Source organism: Podarcis tiliguerta, assembly GCF_965153285.1.
Source record: "Podarcis tiliguerta genome assembly, chromosome: 4".
NCBI lineage: Eukaryota > Metazoa > Chordata > Lepidosauria > Squamata > Lacertidae > Podarcis > Podarcis tiliguerta.
The window spans coordinates 52,931,620-52,950,496 of NC_139537.1; the positions used below are offsets into that span (position 1 = coordinate 52,931,620).

Genomic DNA, 18,877 nt, shown 5'->3' on the forward strand with positions numbered 1-18,877 from the left:
TTACTTTAAAGGGTTTTTTTTTGCCACCCTTCCTCCCTCCCTCTCATATCACCATCCTTGTCTGGTCCTCACCCAATATTTTCTTCAAGCTGGGGCCTCTGTGCTGTGACATTGGTGTTATACTGGAGCCAGTGGGACTCAGGTTGAACTTCCCCCTCAACCGTGAGGTTCACTGAGTTGATGCTGGGCCAGTCACTACCTCTCAATCCAACCTACCTCACATGGCTGTGGCGAGGATAAAACGTTTGTGTGTGGTGGTGGAGAGAACCATTTATGATGCTTTGATCCCCTTGGAGGAAAGGTGGGCTTTACATGCAAATAATAAGTGTCTTTTGAAATTATTTATTTCTAATATGGCCATGAAAAGCATTTAATTTAAAAGCCATTTAAATATGCTTCATTTCTTTCTCTGTCTCAATGCTACATGAATTTGGGGATCAATTCTGTGGGGACAAGGAAAGCATGAAACCTTTGCTACTTCAAAGGCTACTTTGCTCCCCCCCCTTAAAAGAGCCTTGAGAACAATACAGCAGGATGTTAAATGGTTTCTAAGCAGCAAGAGTCTTGTCACGTTTCATGGAATAGCATCAGCCTTCCGCAAGCATTGCCTTGGCTTCCAGGCTTTCTGCATTGCTCTTCCTATCAATACCAGAAAGATTTTGCCTTCAGGAGTGATTTACTTTGAGTTGTTTACCAGCAAATGAGTGCTTAATGAACAGACCACTCCAGCCACTTTGGAATAGTCCATAAAAACACCTGCTGTTTAACTATTCTTTAGACGGGGGATGAATGTACAGCTGGCTTCTTTGTTTTATTAGCATCAGGTTGTTCTTCAGCAGCAGAAACAAAGTGCAGCAGCTTCTCTGTGTTTATTACAGTGCTTAGCAAGTGTCTTCTACCTCTCAGCCTCATTAAACTCTCATTTTCCATGAAGGCCTCAAGGGTGCCATGAGGGAACTTCTTTTGGACACAGGGAGGATCAAAGTAAATCTGATTTTTAAAAATCATTTAGCTTGGCACTACCTAGTTGTTGTACCCAAAGCAATAGCCAGGGTGGGAGGCCTTGAGCTCTACTAGGTTGGTATCAGTGGGAGTTCATCTTCCATTGCTAATAGAAGATGTGTGGGATTCCAGCTGAAGTCATGGGATAAAGTTCTCTGCCTCCATGCCTTGGTACCAATATAGTGTAGAGATAACCTATGCCAGCTTTCCTTCTCTTTTTAAATTATGCCATGCAAAACTGCATGAGAAAAATCATGCCTCATTTGGTCTTGGGAGCCCACATTTGCAGTGCCTGAAGTTGAACTTAATAGGCTGTCCCTCACAAATGTAGCTGGGTGAGGAAGCACTGACCCATTTTCAACTGGACTTGAAGAGGACTTGGGCTCGATTTGATTTGGGTTTGTGTTGATGAAAATGGAGAGAGGGCAGGAATAAATCAGGGGTGGGGAACCACCAACCCACCCTAACTAGGCCTGGCACAGGACCCAAATTGGCTTGTGAGGAGGCTTTTCCTAACCTACCCCACCTGCCCCACATTTGATGCTATAAGTGATATCAGATGTGGGGCAGGTAGAGACGTAGGTACCCACAAACAGGAGCCTTAACATGTGCTCTTGATTGTTCCTTAGCAAGGGGGATGGGGCTTGCTGGCACAACCAATTAGCTCATGGTTAGTGACAGCAAGCCCATTTGGATGGCCTCATTTTTAAGTTTCTAATGAAGAACACCATAGCACAGTCCTGCCCTGCCCTACCCTAAGTGGGCTTGCTTTTGCCACTGATGAGTTGATGGGCAGTGACAACAAGTCTGCAGGGGTCAACTTGAATCTTCCTTTGCAGCATGGCATGGACTCGAGCCACGCTACTCAGGAAAAATGAGTCACCCAGTGTCAGGTGATTTCAGGTGACTGAGAGGTAAACAGGCCTGGTCACCTGTCAAAAGTGACACACCAGGGGAGGGGGGACCAGGGATCTCACCTGCCGACAGGAGAAGCACACTGCTTCCACCCATGGAATCCTGGGAACTGTAATTTACCCCCACAAAACTACAATTCCCAGCACCTTCCACAAACTACAGTTCCTAGAATTCTTTGGGGAAAGTAAAAGTAAAGGTAAAGGTACCCCTGCCCGTACGGGCCAGTCTTGACAGACTCTAGGGTTGTGCGCCCATCTCACTCAAAGAGGCCATGGGCCAGCGCTGTCCGAAGACACTTCCGGGTCACGTGGCCAGCGTGACATCACTGCTCTGGCAAGCCAGCGCAGCACATGGAAACGCCGTTTACCTTCCCGCTAGTAAGCGGCCCCTATTTATCTACTTGCACCCAGGGGTGCTTTCGAACTGCTAGGTTGGCAGGCGCTGGGACCGAACAGCAGGAGCGCACCCCGCCGCGGGGATTCAAACCGCCGACCTTTCGATCGGCAAGCCCTAGGCACTGAGGCTTTAGCCCACAGCGCCACCCGCGTCCCTATTGGGGAAAGTAATATGCTTTAAATGTATGTTGTCTGTGCAGCCTAAGTTTCATGCCATGTCAGCTGGGCTGCAAAGTCTGCAAGACCCAAAGGCAGCCCTCACTTAGGTAAAGTGAGAAGCAAAATCTACATCTGAAACTTTCTCCAAAAAGATGTTATCACAAATCCTGCAATCCTTTCCTGCAGCTGAACTCACCAGGTGATCAAGAACTTTGACAAACAAATTGATGTTTGTCTTTGGAGCTTGGCAGGAGCACAGCAGCTGGCAAAATAACAAGGATGAATGATCAAAACTCATTTCCTAAGGGAACAACTGAGATTCAGATTGTCCTAATCTAGCCAAGGCTAGAACATGGTTAAACTGCACTAATGAATAGCTGAGGGTCAATTAAATAATTTGGCATCATTGTTTCAATACAGTCATGTAAGTCTACATCAAAATTCATTTCTGCTAGCCTCTTAAAAGAAACCAAGCATCCTGAATAAAACACACAAATCCCACACAAAAATCAATGGTAAAGAGACCTGTACAAAAAGCAAGGAAACAAATAAATCCAATTAAATTTGTTTTTGGTGGTAAATCAGCATCAGCAATGCAGTGGGATTTTTGCCATGATCCCAAACACATCCGCTCATTAGTGAACTGCCACTGATTATGCAACTCTCTCAGAAGCAATCAGATTTAGAACTGGGCCATTTATTTACTTAAGTATAATATGTATAAATAGACATTTAAAGAATGCAAATCAATGCTGTATTAATACTATAAGAGGGTAATAGAAAACCCCCGGTCCTTAAATCATATGGCACTTGCCAAAGGTCCTGATTTAGCCGATGAGGCTGGTTTCTCCCAAGCCACACCCAACTCACATATGATGTCAGGTGTGGGGCAGATAAGCCAAATCTCTAATGAAGCAATTGGAAACCTTCAGGTTGTTGTATGTGGCACCTTTCAAATTTGTCACCAAGTGCAAGCTCCTCTGAAACCATTTCCACACAGGAGCTCCTGATTGGCTCTCCCAAGCAGAGGTGATTCCTGCTGAAAGCAGAGCTTGCCATCAGCACTGAATTTCAATTCAGCATTGAATGCAAGCCCCGCTCTGGGCGGGAATTTTTGCAGCCCTGACTTAGATCCAAGTCATGGCTGCAGAGATTCTTCCTGAAAGCCAGGGCTGGAAAGGAAGAATTGATGATGCACTTACAGGGCACTCCTAACTCTTATTTTGAGGTTTGACACCAGGCATATGCCTTTGGCATATGTCATCAGGCGACTGACAGGTGAGCAGCTCCACTCACCTGTCAACAATTGTTCATGGCAAGTTGGTCAGATCCAATTCCCCACCTTGCTATAAGAGCCACAAACTTATAGTGAGGATCCCGGGTATCTGTGGAGTTGATCAAAATTTGAATGGCTATGTGAAAATATATTATGGGAGAAAACATTGGGGACTGTAGCTCAGTGGAAGATCATGCATATGGGCACCCAGGTACAATTCTTGGCATCAGGAGACAATACTCCTGCTGGAGAGGCATTTCTAGTTATAATAAACAGTAGCTGGTAAGATACACACAGAAAGGAGCATAGTGGGCTGCTCATCTAGTCCAGTCCTCACCCCCCTGATGCCCTCCAGCTGTTTTGTTCCATCAGTCCCAGTCAGCACACTCATATTAGTTTTGGTCCAAAACATCTGAAGAACAGCAGATTGATAAAGACTGATATATCTCATCCATACTGGACCCTGTTAAAACCTGAGCTGAAATAGTACAGAGAGCAATACAGCATCCATATTTAACCCTTAGCCAGCCTTGAGCTACACAGCAGGAAATGCTTGCTGAATCTTCCCTTCATGAACTGGTTTGACAAGTAACTGTTAAAATTGCCAAACAGACCTGTAAAAAGCGTATATTCTGTGTGACTGGCAACAGGTCCTTGTCAATCTGGTGCCAATGTTATTTACCATTTCAAAAGAATGGCTCAGACTGGCTAGGAAAAGGTAGTTAGCAGATACTGGAGGCATCCTGATTCACAGGTGACAAGCCATACTCTCAATTTCTGTTGTAGACCACCACCTCTTGTGATGCATCTATTGCAAGGTTATGATGTTTCATGGTGGTCTCTCTGTGAAGGTGGGCAGGCACTTCTGAGCATTTAAAGACTGTAAGCTGATTTTTCTCTGGGCTCTTCACCTCCTTGTGTGGGGCTGGGGAGACTTGGCTTGCAAACACATCAATAGAGGTCAACAGCTTGCCTTGCTTTCTTTGTTGTCCCATTGCGTTACCTCTGACCAGAGACACAAGGGATATCTTTTCCCTTGATTGGGGGCGGGGCGCGGAGCTGTAAAAGCCAAACCCCAATTTCCCCATAACAATCCTAAAATACCTAACCAACATACGGAACTACTTATACCAGGTCAGATTTATGTATTCAGAGACATTTGGATTAAGTATTCTGCACATTTGGATGAGCTTTTCTGAGTAAATTATTTTGCCGTGATTGAAGAACTCGGGAAATGCAGAGAAACTGAAGGGGACAAATATCTCCACTGGGCTGAGTGGCTGCCGGAAGGATGACTAGTAATCAAAGATATATTTTTGTTTCTTACGTTCTCAAGATATATTCCTGGAACAATTCTTAAGAAAATGAGATCCCACGATGATGATTGTATATACAGTGGAAAGTCATCTAAAACATCCAAGAAAATTTTACAATTATGATGCATGAAAGGAGCATGAATGTTCCAAATATAGTTTGTATTGAAACAGTGCTCTGTCACTGGTTATATCAAATTGGCTTGAAGATTCTGCTTATGTTTTCTTGGTGGTGCTTATAATACAGAAATGTAGAAGATTCTTTGACTTCACTCCTTGGATTTAAAAGCCACCCCCGCACTTAAAACCCAATTAACTACTTATTTGGATAGGGGAGGGTTTTTACTTTGAAGGCTCTCCCATTAGCATGCATTTTTGCAAATGACTCCATCAGAAAAAGAATTATCTTTGGAAACAGTTTCATTTGTAAAGATAATGGAACTTTTAATTTTGCATGTTTAATAGAAAATAGGTTCTTTTATTTATTGTGATGGAAATCAGGGATTGGGAACTCATGGCTCTCCCAATGTTGCTGAACTCCAGCTGCCATCATGCCTACCCAGTATAGCCAGTGGCCACAGGTTCCTCACTCTTGAATCCTCAAAATTGGTAATCTGAGACCTCCCATATTTCAAATTTTCCAATAATGCATTTTTCCTTCTAGGATGTTAGGCAATTAAATAAATAAGGTGTGATCAGCCTTTCAGAAGATTCCTGTGTCAACAACAGGTACCAAGAGACATTTAGAAGAAACATACTGTTATGAAACCCTTTTTGTGGATATGAAAATTTATCAGGCTGAAATGGCAAAGGGATTTGGGCTATAGAATCATAGAAAAAACCTGGGAACATGTGCACATGAATTAGTACATAATTTCCACAGGTCGGAAAGAAGACCACACTAATAATCTATTTATATGCCTCAGGGCTTTAGCACAATGAAAGAAAATGCATTTGATGTATAATGATAATTCTTGGACATGCAAAGGATTTTCATATCTGCTGGAGTTTCATATAGTTATGAAGTTAGGAAATGAATGATAAAGATTATCAAAACCAACTCTGGGTATGATTTACCACTGGGCCCTTTGACTGCATTTGATGCCTAACAAGATCAGCAACAGATAATTATTCTCCCTCTCACTGACCAGTTAAATGGAAATCAAAAAATTGATTAAGAAATACAGATTACGTTGTTGTGAACAAAATTGACTTGTATAGCTAGATATAGTAAAGTAATATAAAAATTAAAAGAAACAGCTTTCAAGAGAAATTGACTTTATTTTTAATTTTTGGAATATCAGATATGGACAAAATGTACCTTCAAATTATTGCTTTGTTAATGATTAAGGGAATTTAATATTGCATTTTGTAATATGCTTTATTAATTTTCTAAAGGTTTCATTCTCCTTTTCTTTTAAAGGACAGAATAAAGAAAATGTAAAAGAATAAAGATCACAACCTTTATGGTCTTTTATATGCGCTCTGCCAGATGTTACATGTTTAATATGGAAAAAAGAGCACAGCATATAAAAATGTGCTTGCGGGTTCAAAGATGCAAAAGTTAAGTTTCTTTGTTCTGCTCCCTCCCACTTCACCTGAATTCCCCCCTCAATTAAATTGATTTCTAAGAGTTCTCCTTTCCTCGCTGAATTATACATGATGATTGTTTTTAGCCATAATGATAAAATATCTCTTACCGCTACAGAAACAAACCTGGACAGGTCCCATATTCTACCCTTTGATATAGCCATGAATTGATTTCCACTACCAAGCTGCTATTTTCATCTGAACTGTGATTAGTGCTAACTACAGTTTAGGAAAACAAGCCAGGATGGAAACTATGGTTTGAAGTTGGCTGCTATTCCCAAGCCATACTTGATGCTAACCAGGTAACTTCAGTTACTTGAAAATGGTAGTTATTATGTTCTCCCTATAACTACAGTGGAGGAGAGAGTGCACATAATGTGAGGTTTATGCATGTAAGACTAAACCATAGTTTAGTGTTGCATGTGAACCAGGACAAGGGGGCATTTTGTGCTTTACAATTCAACAAGTGAATATTTTAGGCTTTTAAATAAAGTCGTTATGTTAGAGCTAGCTTCTTCCTGTGGAATGAGGAATACACACATAAACTCAAGACATCTGGATTTGCTATCTGACCTCGAAAAGTAAAATAGGGTGCTGTGGGCTTGCTTTTTTTAAAAAAATCTGGCAAATACTGGATGCCACAGTGTCAAGGACAAGGAAATGGGTGGATTGGATCCATTTATCAAAAAGTTTCTCGCACATTTAAAAGCAGGCTTAGCAGATCAGAAATGCAAGTTCTGCATTTTCATGTGATCACAACTGATCAGGGTTTTCAGGATACAAAAATATGGGAGGAAAATAATGGTGAGGCAGAAATCATATCTGATGAAACCACATGGCTGCTTAATATATGATCAAGGAGCTAGGAAACAACCCAAAATTCAATACAAAGGCCAATCAACATTCAGGATTTGCTGTGCCTGAGTTTATGAGCTCTTAGAAAAACGGGTACACCTTCATTGTGGCTGCTGGCAGGGCTGGCCTTATCTTTAGGCAGAGTGAGATCAGTTAACTCAGGTGGAAGATGCTGAAGGGAAGAGATGGGTGGTAACATGTTGGAGGAGAGAGCTGTTTGTGCCATGCATGGCCCCGCCCTGCCCAGTTCCCTCTGCTGCTATTAAGTGTAGTGGCAGATTGAAATGATTCAACTGTGGTCTGATCAGATTCTGTATATGAAATGAAAGGTGTACTATTTTGCCTTTTGCCTCAGGCAGGAAAATGTCTTGGGCCAGCCCCGGCTGCTAGATAGATTCTAGAATCACAGTTGGCTTGGAAGGCTGCCTAGTAACTGATATCTATTGAAAACGTCAATACAGTCTGAAAGATGTGAAAGCCAGAAGATGAATTCAAACACATGTCAGATTGTCAAAACTAGGATCCTTTATTCATTTTAGTTAGGGTTGTCCTTAGAAGATCACTTGGACAAATATCCAAGCATGTTAAGCAAAGTGCTAGGAGTGTGGAGTAAAATTTGCTAATGCTAGAGTGTGCAATGTGTGGTCCTACAAATCAACTTTAGCTGCTGTGGCACAAGGTTTGCATTGTAACCTGCATTGTAGTGCTTGTGCACTAAGCAAGATAACAAAAACCATGTAAACTATGTCACAATGTGGAACAGAAAATGAAATATACATTTCCCCCTTGTTTTCTCTAGGGCTGGCACTCTAGCCTAGGGAAAAGTGCCTTCCTGCGTCCCATAATATAACAACCCATTGGGATTTGAGCAAAAAACAACAACAACCAAAAAACCCACAGGCAACAGTACTTCATAGTATATCAGCACCCAGTGATCTAGTTCTGTGACCATCTCTGTTGTTTCAGGGGAAAGGGGAAAAGTCTACAAACTTGAGAAGCAAATGTTGACATCAATAGCATCCATTTCAAAGACATCATACTATGAATATTCATCAGTTCTCATAATTGCATCCATTTAAAATTTGACTTTAAACAGCTTTCCCCCCCTCACAGAAAGTCCCTGAGAGATATTTTTTTTGCCTCTCCAATGGTTAAAAAAAGCTTCTTCCAGTCAAGTCAGTGTGCGTTATAATTCTACAAAGTCTACAAGATCCAGTGCTAAATAAATACAGCCTAAGTGGAAACAAGGCAAGGCAATGCAAACACACAGATAAAGGCAGAAGACCCTTTTATTTCGCATAGACAAAATGCAAAGAGTGTCTCATTAAATTAATATAAAAAGAAAATAACTGCCAAAACCAAATTGCTTCCCCCTCCCTTCCCCACTTCACTGACTGACAGCACTCATCCTAATTAACAATAAAAGAAAAAGAAAAAAAAATGATCAAGGACCCATTTTCTAGTTTTAAAAAAAATTGTGCAAAACATGACAAAAGGGTTTTGTTTTTCTTTCTCAAATAAATATTCCTTCTAAATTCACAAACAGGGTGGTTTTTTAAAAAATTGTTTTCGTTACTTGTGTGTGATGGAACTCCCAGTTTAAAATATTTTATTTAGTCCCCATGCACTTTGTAGAAAATCAGTAAAAACACAAAAGCTTGTGAATATCAGAAAAACTGGACAACCTTTTCTCAAAAAATTCAGGAGGTCCAGTCAGATGAAGCTCACACTCAGACAGAAAAAAAGCAGGAGAGTCTTTGCACTGTCTGTAGGTTGCATTTGTGTCCCAAATATTTTGGCAATCTTCTTCTTTAATTATAAATATTGGAATTCAATAAAAAAGGTAGCTTTGATTGGATTTCTTTTTAAATAACCGTTAAGTATTTACAGCCACTGTCCAGCCATGCTCTCTCTTTGTTATACCAGGGTGTAAGATTTTGCGTAGGGATTGTTTCCTTTCAAGTGGCTCCGGGAGTCCAGAAGGGATTCTTGGGAGCTGCTCATTTTAGCTGCCTGTCCTAGCTCAGCTCCTTCTCGCTGAGGTAATGTTGCTACGGCACCAGGTTGCCATGACTGTACTTCTCTTGTGGATGAAGTCTCCATAGGTATTGGCTCCAAGACTGTTGGGCGCTTCAAGGTCCGGCTTTTCTGAGGTTCCAGGCAGGTCTGTCCTAAACCCAGGTCTCTGCTAGTGCCTGGAACACCTCGGTTTAACAAAAAGTCCATTCTAAGATACGGCGGCAAATGCATGAGGTCACCTGTTCAGGGAAGGAGGGGAGGGGAAAAGAAAAAGTTTCTTAGTTACTCTCCTGTATACAGAAAGCTTATATCCAATGCAGAAATAAGTATTATTCCCCTATCTAGTCACCCACTGTAAAACATAGCCTACCTTGTTCACGGCATCAGTTTTTTCAAGAGATTAACAACAATTTAAAGAACTATTGATCCATGAAATATGAGGACAACTTGAAGCTTATTTCAGTACAAAACTAATATGCACTGGGTGGAAAGCAGGCAACTTTCAGGCAACTTCTACCATTGTTGATGAGCAGGACTTATCAGAATTTCCTGGTCAGAACTAAAGAACTATATGGTGCAGGGAGGTCCTGATCTGGTGCTGTTTTGTGGAAACTTTACATGCTAGCTTTCTGCATGGTAAAAGCAGGAGATGTGACAGAAAAGATCATTAGTACCGCTCCAAGCTGTTGCAATAACACCTCCATTCCTACCTGGTCGGGGAGCATCTAAGCTCATTTTCTTCTCTGGCTCGCTCCCACAAATACTGCAGCATCAAAACCTGGCCTGTTTGACTCCTGAACTGACATGCCAAACATCACCTTCATAGCAAACAGTTCACCGGTGCTCATGACACTTCCTGGTTTTGCTAAAAACTGCAAAAATGAGGGGAGGCCGCAATATATAGCTCATCATGGGCTTGTTTGGTCAGGTGATAATATACACTACAAGCTTGATCTGAACATAGATACCGGTAAGTTTCTTCCAGCTATAGAGTTTATCCATATTGAAAACAGTTTTAAAATAGATTAATCCTAGCAGTTCAATGTGGATCCAATATGCTTGTGTCTTGAGAGTTGGCTGCCCAAACTGCATCCATGTATAACAGAAATAAGCCAGAGGTTTTTCCATACAGCATATTCCTAATAATAGCACAGTTAGTTCCATGAGCTACTTGCAAAGGAGAGACTTGGAGGCCGGTCTGTGACATAGAGTTCAGTTAGAAACTGTGTTGAGCTAAACACATGACACAAAGTTTCCCCCCTCTGTTCTAAACTTAATAAAACAAAAAGCTGCCCAGTAATTAAAGATAAAGCAGATTCCTTAGTTGGCTTCATATAAGCAACAACTAGGCTATTGTTACCAAAAAGACAAATAGTTCCTGTTCTCTTCCTGATTTACTGTCACAGAAAGAGAAAATCATTCAGAAGTTTGGACAGAATCTCTGTTTATTCCTGCAGGCTTTGCTTGGTGCCATATGCTTTTTTGCAGCTAAGTTTCCAACACAGATGTATGGTGCACTATTTTTAGAATAGTGTGCGCTTCTTGTCTTGGGAATAGATTAGCATACTTGAGCATTTACATAAGGCTACCCATTGGAAATAGAATAGTAAGGGCCTGAGGGTCTTACAATTGCCAATTTATATTTCTCTAATTCATTTCACCCTAAAATACTTTGGATGCATAAAAAATCATTTGAGCTAAAACAAAAACACAGGAAGCAGCATAGAACAATGGGACTCAGGGAGAAGAGCCAGAGGTGAGACCAAGATACTGAGGGTAGAATAAGCTTTTCCAGACCCCTCTTTTTCTTTAGCAAACTAGGGAACAAAAAGACTTAGGGCCTATCACTATAAAAGACTTAAGGTTGTTTAATATCCTATCCAGCCTTCTCCAACCTATGACTCCCATGAGCACCAGCTACCATGGCAGGTGGTCAGGGATGATGGGATTTCTAGTCCCAAACATGTGGAAAGCACCAGGTTGGGGAAAGTCAACATGCTGCCTTCAGGGAACTCTATGTGCTATAGTCCTGTGAGAAGAGCTAGGGAATCTTCTTTAAAAAGCATTGAAGTATAATTCTTATTATGAAACTGTTATAAATCTAATATGTGTAATTTGCTTTTAGAATTTGCCTAGAGGGCATCTTCTTCTACAGCTGATTTTATGGCATAGCTATAGCAACATCCGAGGAAGTGGTCTGAGCTAGAGGGTTTTATGGTACAGTTGCTGTTTCAGACTGTGACACCTAGGGATGAACACATGCCTTTTTTTGTCCATTTCTGGCAGCTTCATTAATTTTGTTTCTCATTTGTTACTATCTCGTTCATTTTCTCTCATTTCATTTCTACACTAATCGCAACAGAGACTAAGCCTGTTCTGAAGCCTATAGCTTTCAGGTTTTCCATCCAAGTGGTACTCAGTGTGCTGGTAGTGTAACTACACTTCATGCAATATTAGATCTACCAAATTTCAGACAGATTGGACAAAGTCTTGGGATTTTATGAGTACCCCAAAAGAGGATGATATCCTTTAACAAACTTCCCATTGCTTTATGCTTCAGTACAGCTTTCATAGCTGTACTCAGCCAAATGCATGAGAGCACAAAGTCTCTAGGCAGCACAGAGCTACACACACACACACACACACACACACACACACACCCAACCAACCAACCATCCCTATGCATCCTGCCACCATCTTTGCTCTTGACCTTTGCATATTTAGTGCAAAGGTCTGAAGTCACATTCTCAGCAGATTCAATTTAGATATTCAGCTGAATGCACAAAAGGTTGGGAGTGGAAAGAACCATGTGTTTGGTGATGTTGGGTTGGCGTACACAGCCCCATGTCCCTCCACACAGTCTGCACACTCATGTGTTTGGCCCATGAACAGGGCTCAGGCCTTGTCACTTTCAGAGCACTTGAAACTTTCCCCTCCATACAGAATATTATCTGGCTGTATCCATTTGCTAAGCAATGCAATACTTCTCAGCAGTTTCAGGAATCCTTCCGATGAGAGACAAATGGAGAAAATGAAAACAAACCATTTTGATTTGTTTTCCCTATTTGTTTCAATATTTTCAGTCGTTTCTCACAGAAACGAATGGGGATGCATTCATTTTAAACTCATTCTAAATATGAAAGCACACTCTGACATTATTTCAGCCAGGGCCACCAAACCAAGTGTGTGTGTGTGCAGAGGATACGCATGTATCTGGCTTCATGCTAGCAGGGCCCTTAGCAAAAAAAATGTCATCTGGACATTTCTGAAGGCAGAGCACAAATCACAGAGGCAGCTCCAATGCTTCAGCGGTAGGCAGCACCATTGCTAAGGATCACTATTGCTTAATCCAGGCTTCCTCAACCTCGACCCTCCAAATGTTTTTGGCCTACAACTCCCATGATCCCTAGCTAGCAGGACTAGTGGTCAGGGATGATGGGAATTGTAAGCCTGGCTTAATCACTATTGCTAAGTAATCAGAGCAAAGAAGGATGATCACCCCCACCTGGGACTCAGGAGGAGCCCTTCCCAGGTCAGCAGAGAAAGCAAGAGAAGCCAGATGAAGGAGGTATGTTTGGAATCTTTGCTTAAATGCTTTGCTCATGTCCACATTATTTCATTCACTCCCCAAGTGTGCTGCCCTACAGAATAAACCACAATTAGTTGGCTTTGGTATGTTTTACTTGGAAGTATTTCACTTGAAATAATGTTTTCCTTTCTGCTAGGGCAAATGGTGATACTGCAGACCCCCATCCCACAGATACAAAACAAATCAAATACAATAATAAAATATTTACTTACTTACAGCTGCAGCAAGTTAAAATTCATCTAGCTTGTACTTTAACATAAGTTCTTTTTTAAAATCACAGTTGGCAAAATGTTTTGTGCTTAGAGATATATTGAATCTGCACATAGTTGTTGTATATTTGTATCTTAATTTTCCTTCCCAGGAGCTCAAGGCCATGAACATTGCCCCCCTTTCCCCTTTATATCTTTATATCTTCACAACAGTCCTGTGAGGCAGGCAAGGCTTACAGCTGGTAGTTCAGACACCGCACATACTGCACTTGGAATATTTTTTGCTTGTTTATCAGGGTTATTTTTTGCTTATTTATCAGGGTTGGCAAACTTTTGGTTTGTTTTACAGTATTTTTGCTGTAAATATCAGGACTACAGAATGATGCAATTTAAGCAAGGAGGCTGTTTTCTGGCGGCTTCTTCTTTACATGATCTATAAATAATGTTAATTAAGATAATTAAATAATGTTAATTAAGAACATGAGAGCTGCCTGCTGGATCAGGCCAATGGTCCGCGTTGTCCCACATGCTGTTCTCACAGTGACCAACCAGATGACTATGAGAAGCCCCAACATAGCACCTGATTGCAATGGCACTCTCCCCTCCTATGGTTTCTAGGAACTGCTATTCAAAACCACGCTGCCTCCAACTGAGGAGGCAGAACATAGCTATCATGACAGTAACCATTGATAGCTTTATCCTTCATAATTTTGTCTATTCCTCTTTTAGAACTATCCATGTTGGTGGCTCCTACTGAAGTAGGTGCTGCGTGACATGCATTTGTACTTTGCTTTTCTACCGGAGCTCAAGGCTGTGCACATTATTGTCTCCTTCCCTCCTTTTCTAATTGCAACAGCCCTGCAAGATAGGACAGGCCAAGTTAATACATGTATATAAGCAGAGGTTCTTGTCAATAAAATGCAGGGGAATGGGAGGCAGGGACGTGGGTGGCGCTGTGGTCTAAACCACAGAGCTTACTGATCGGAAGGTTGGCGGTTCGAATCCCCGTGGTGGGGTGAGCTCCCGTTGTTCGGTTCCTGCTCCTGCCAACCTAGCAGTTTGAAAGCACGTCAAAGTGCAAGTAGATAAATAGGTACTGCTCCAGCGGGAAGGTAAATGGCGTTTCTGTGCACTGCTCTAGTTCGCCAGAAATGGCTTAGACATGCCGGCCACATGACCCGGAAGCTGTATGCCAGCTCCCTCGGCCACTAAAGCGAGATGAGCGCCGCAACCCCAGAGTCGGCCACGACTGGACCTAACGGTCAGGGGTCCCTTTACCTTTTAAAGCAGAGGTTCTTGTCAATAAATTGCAGGGGAGTGGGAGGCAGGGCCCCCAATCCACGCACAGTGTACAAGGCCTAGGAAATCCTCTTGCCATCTCTGATCCCTCCTGATGTAGGCTGATAATCCCCAACTCCTCTAGATTCAAAATTGCATTGAACAAGAGACCATCGCCACAACAGCTTCATTACTAAGACAGATTCTCATTTATAACAACGCATTGTAATTCTACTGCAGACACTTGCAGTATGAATGGTGGATGATGACGCTGTGGGATTCTATTGATTATGACAAACATGAGGGTATAAATTGTGCTTTGTGTGCTTTTTCAATTTACCATTTTAAATCCTAATTATTTTATGCGCAGCAAAAGTTTTCCAAACAGTGTTTAGATTTGTTTTCACATCTGTTTCCTGGTAATTACTTGCAAGCAATATGGCATTTGCTCAAACGGTAGCCATGCATGCAGTCTCATGCACGGCTGTAATAATGTGGCAACTGGTTTGTGCTGATGGTGCTGCAGCAGAATACTGTGTGGACCCATCATGGCTTAGTACAGTCTCCCCCAGGCACAATTCCGTTATAAGAGGTCCCTGCTATACTCAGGCTGGTAGGGCTGCACTCAGGCTGGTAGGGCTGCACTCATGTGGCACTTTACATTTCTTTCGGTTTGTGCACAGGGTAGCTTTGCCCTGGTGCTTACCTGAGGTCCTTTTGCTGCACCGTCTCTCTCTTTATTGCTGGTGTGTGTAGTTTTGCATGATGTTGTTTCTAGAAAACGTGACTGTTGCTGGATTGTTAGCACCAGCTGACCCCTCTGAAGGGGGGGGGGGGCAGCCCAATGTTAGAAGATTCACGTGCTTTCTATGCCATCTCCAGCCAGGGCTGGGAGGGTTCCCTGCCTGAAATCCTGCAGACCTTTTGCCATTCGGCATGGACAATATGGAGAGATGGACTATTTGTCTGATTTAATAGGAGGAAGCCTCTTGGATTCCTCCTGTGTGCCACTATGAGAGTCAGTTTGTAGGCCAGAAAACAACTAGTTTGGTTGATGTGCTGATGTACCTGTCATTTCACCAAGCCTCATGGAGCTTATAGATGGACTGAATAAAAAATAATACGGAAAGAGGGCTGTTCATCTTGCATTACATTTTTCCTTTTGTTAGGATCAGAGTTGGAACAAAAAGTGTTTTTGAAGGGAAATAAATATTATAGGGCTCCATCTGGAGTTTTAAGATTAAGTCTGATCAACAGAACAGATCAAAACTTATGACAATCAATTTTTTATAAAGTGGAGATTTCACAGCCAGAAATATGGAAAATGTTCAATTTTCATAATCTAAACTATTACCAGTTTCTGCACAAGTAAGATTTGTTAGATCTTGCTAAAGGACAATGCAGCCAAATGATAACATTTCCAGGCAAAGCTTTAAGTAATAAGATGCTTCACTGGCTTTGATACTCTAATTACCTCTTTTCAGTGGTGTGTGTGCTTTATTAGGAATGAAAGCAAACCTTTCAACTCAAGAGCACTGAAAATGAGTGTGCTTAATAATTCATGAACTGAGGCTTAATTACTACAAAAGCTATTCAGAAATGACAGTTTTTCTAATATAACTTAAAATATTTGAGCTTTCCATTTGGATAAGAAAAGCATGTGCAGCAATAAGCATCCATCCATCCAATACACATTTTGTGGTATACATAGGCAATAACATCACCTTAAGTTAAGGACTGATTCCACCGGGACTAAGCTTGCGAGCAGTCAATGAATTGCTTCCTTGTCTCCAGATCTGGAAAGTGCCATGAAAAATGGAAATGTTCCACTACATTTACATGGCATAAATCCAGCTAAGCGCCATGTGCACAATGGATGCCACTTGCACACCTGTTTGGGGATGAACGCTAGTGAAGGTACTTGCCCAGTGTTTGGTGGGACTGCACACACATTCCTGCATGCATCAACATTTGCACTGGGACCATGTAATTGGAAGTATTGTCATTCCCGGAGTAGGCAATTAAGCAACAGGCGTTTGAAAACTAATAATTTCCTACTACAATTTAATTAACTGCATACCAAATAATGTACCAATCTCCTTGGGGGTGAAACTGTGTGCTGCTTAGCAAATGCATTTTCATAAGCCTGTGTTTGCCATGCCAACACAAATGTGTGGAGAGGAGGATTTGTAGGGAAGAACTGGCCAAGGCAGAAGGGGGTGTTTACCTTTGGGAAGTATTAGCATCATGAGTGATAGCTCGGTCAGTCAGTAGAGCATGAGACTCATAATCTCAGGGTCGTGGGTTTGAGCCCCACATTGAGCAAAAGATTCCTGTGTTGCAGGGGATTGGACTTAGCTGACCTTTGTGGACCCTTCAAATTGCATGTTTCCATGCCTCATAACATTTTGTCTTGCCCATGGGAGATAAAAATAGCAGACCTCTCTCTGACACAGGGTCGCTTGTTAGTTTGTTAAAGGAGGGTACTAGGGGGTGTGTGGTCCCACATATGGACTGGTCCACATCAACACTGGCCAACATCCCTGGCATCCCTCTTTGTGCTCAGTCTACCCAATGATGTTACATCTTCCCTTGCATTGGTCCTCACCTGTTTATCTTGGGGGTTGACAATAACTCTCTGTTTCTGGCTAGTTTCTCAGCAAGACCTACTGTTCCCAGCAGTTTCTATCCCCAAATTCTCTCTGCCTCCCTCACCAATGTGCCTGCCAGCTGTGCAGTTACACATTCATCACTGGGCCCCATATCACATAGCATGCACACCACACAAAGAACATTCAAGGTGGAATCCCAGATGGATGAAGATTTCGCTTCATGTGGAGCTGCTCTATACATGTGCATCTGGGTGCATTCTACGATTCCTTCATATAGCCATGGAAAGCATGGCCAGCAGTGGGTGTGGCGACACTTTTGTTGGCAGCAATGGGGCAGAGCTACACACTATGACCCCATAACCTCTACATGGATTATTTCCATGAATAAGGTGAATCTTCTAACGTAAGAAGATTTTGCTTCAAAATCTTCAGCTGAACAAGTTTACTTTTCCCTCAGTAAGGAAGTACAAGTAAACATTACAGATTCTCCTTCACTTCCTCTTAGACAACACTCTTCAAGGGATGTCAAAATTGTGCCTGTAGCTGAAACAATTGTTCTTTCACTACAAAAATAGTCCAAACCCAAGAAGCAGTCAGTAGGTGTCCAATTCTGCCAGTTTCCACATCACCACAGCTCACAGGACTTTTAAAAGTTCTACATTAATGCAGCAGCAAAGTTGCAGGAACTTGTGAGCTGAATCTCGCTGTGTAAAATCAATACAAACTCTGCATTTGAATCTTGGAAACATTCTAAATAAATCATGAAAGAATGATAGAAGAGGCACCATATACTACAAGCTCTGTTCCCCTTCTTGGCTCGTCACACAAGCTGGTTCATATATTTTTAAGAGGACATGCCGAAACCGATCTTCCAGTCACTTGATAAAGGATAGAAAACATATTAAACTTATCACTCATGTACCCTACATTTTACTAGCTTGCTGATGACTGCATACACTGAATGGAAATTCTTTAATAATGCAAAATGTCAGAGGAAGCTCATTTACCACTAGAGTTCATTTGAGAACAGAGGAAACCATGTAGTGTGTTCCTGGAATAAGTTTGGGTTAAAAATTCAATAAGGGAAAGACACTGCACTAATACTTCATATATTGGGCACTGCAACTTCACCTCAGTTCACCTTCCTAGCCCACCAGTGAGCTCTGAAATAATCCTTAGCACTCCTGCCACATCACAGTCACCAAGCTGTAGAACAGTGTCCCACTCTGGCAGAGACGGGGCTGAATCTAGATGCATCAAAGAACCGTTTCAGTTTAAAGCTTTGCAAATTTAAACAGGGAAATCAGGTAGAGAAAAAATGTGCTCCACATCGCCATCTGGTGGCACAATGTTATATCGCACATACAACGCATATAATTCACCTTTTCTTTACCAATCTAGCTGAGTCCAGGGTTCCTCATGGATACCATATGCAACCTTTTAGGGACTCATACCAGCTATGTTGGGGTTGGTCCAGATTCTTTACATCGCCATTATGCTCCATCCTTGTGGGCCAACTTGGACAGGTGATTAGGGCTGCCCGCCTGGCCTCATTATTATGTCAGGTGACAACTTCTAAGGGGCCCCTTTGAAGTCTGTTTGCAAGCATGGTTTAGATTCAAACCACACCTGCAAATGGACCTCCCCCTGCTTTGCATACAGTGT

General features: G+C 42.0%; 1 protein-coding gene and 1 long non-coding RNA gene across 2 annotated transcripts in view; one reads left to right on the top strand and one right to left on the bottom strand.

The window, feature by feature from the left end:
* Positions 1–18,877, top strand: part of LOC310676693 — a 50,272-nt gene that overhangs the window by 6,434 nt on the left and 24,961 nt on the right. The window lies entirely within an intron of this gene.
* DSCAM (DS cell adhesion molecule) overlaps positions 7,269–18,877 on the bottom strand; it is a 317,397-nt gene continuing 305,788 nt past the window's right edge. The window contains exon 33 of the mRNA XM_083438762.1: positions 7,269–9,763. Within this exon, the coding sequence (XP_083294888.1) occupies positions 9,423–9,763 (341 nt within the window). The 3' untranslated portion in view covers positions 7,269–9,422. The remainder of the gene's footprint in view (positions 9,764–18,877) is intronic.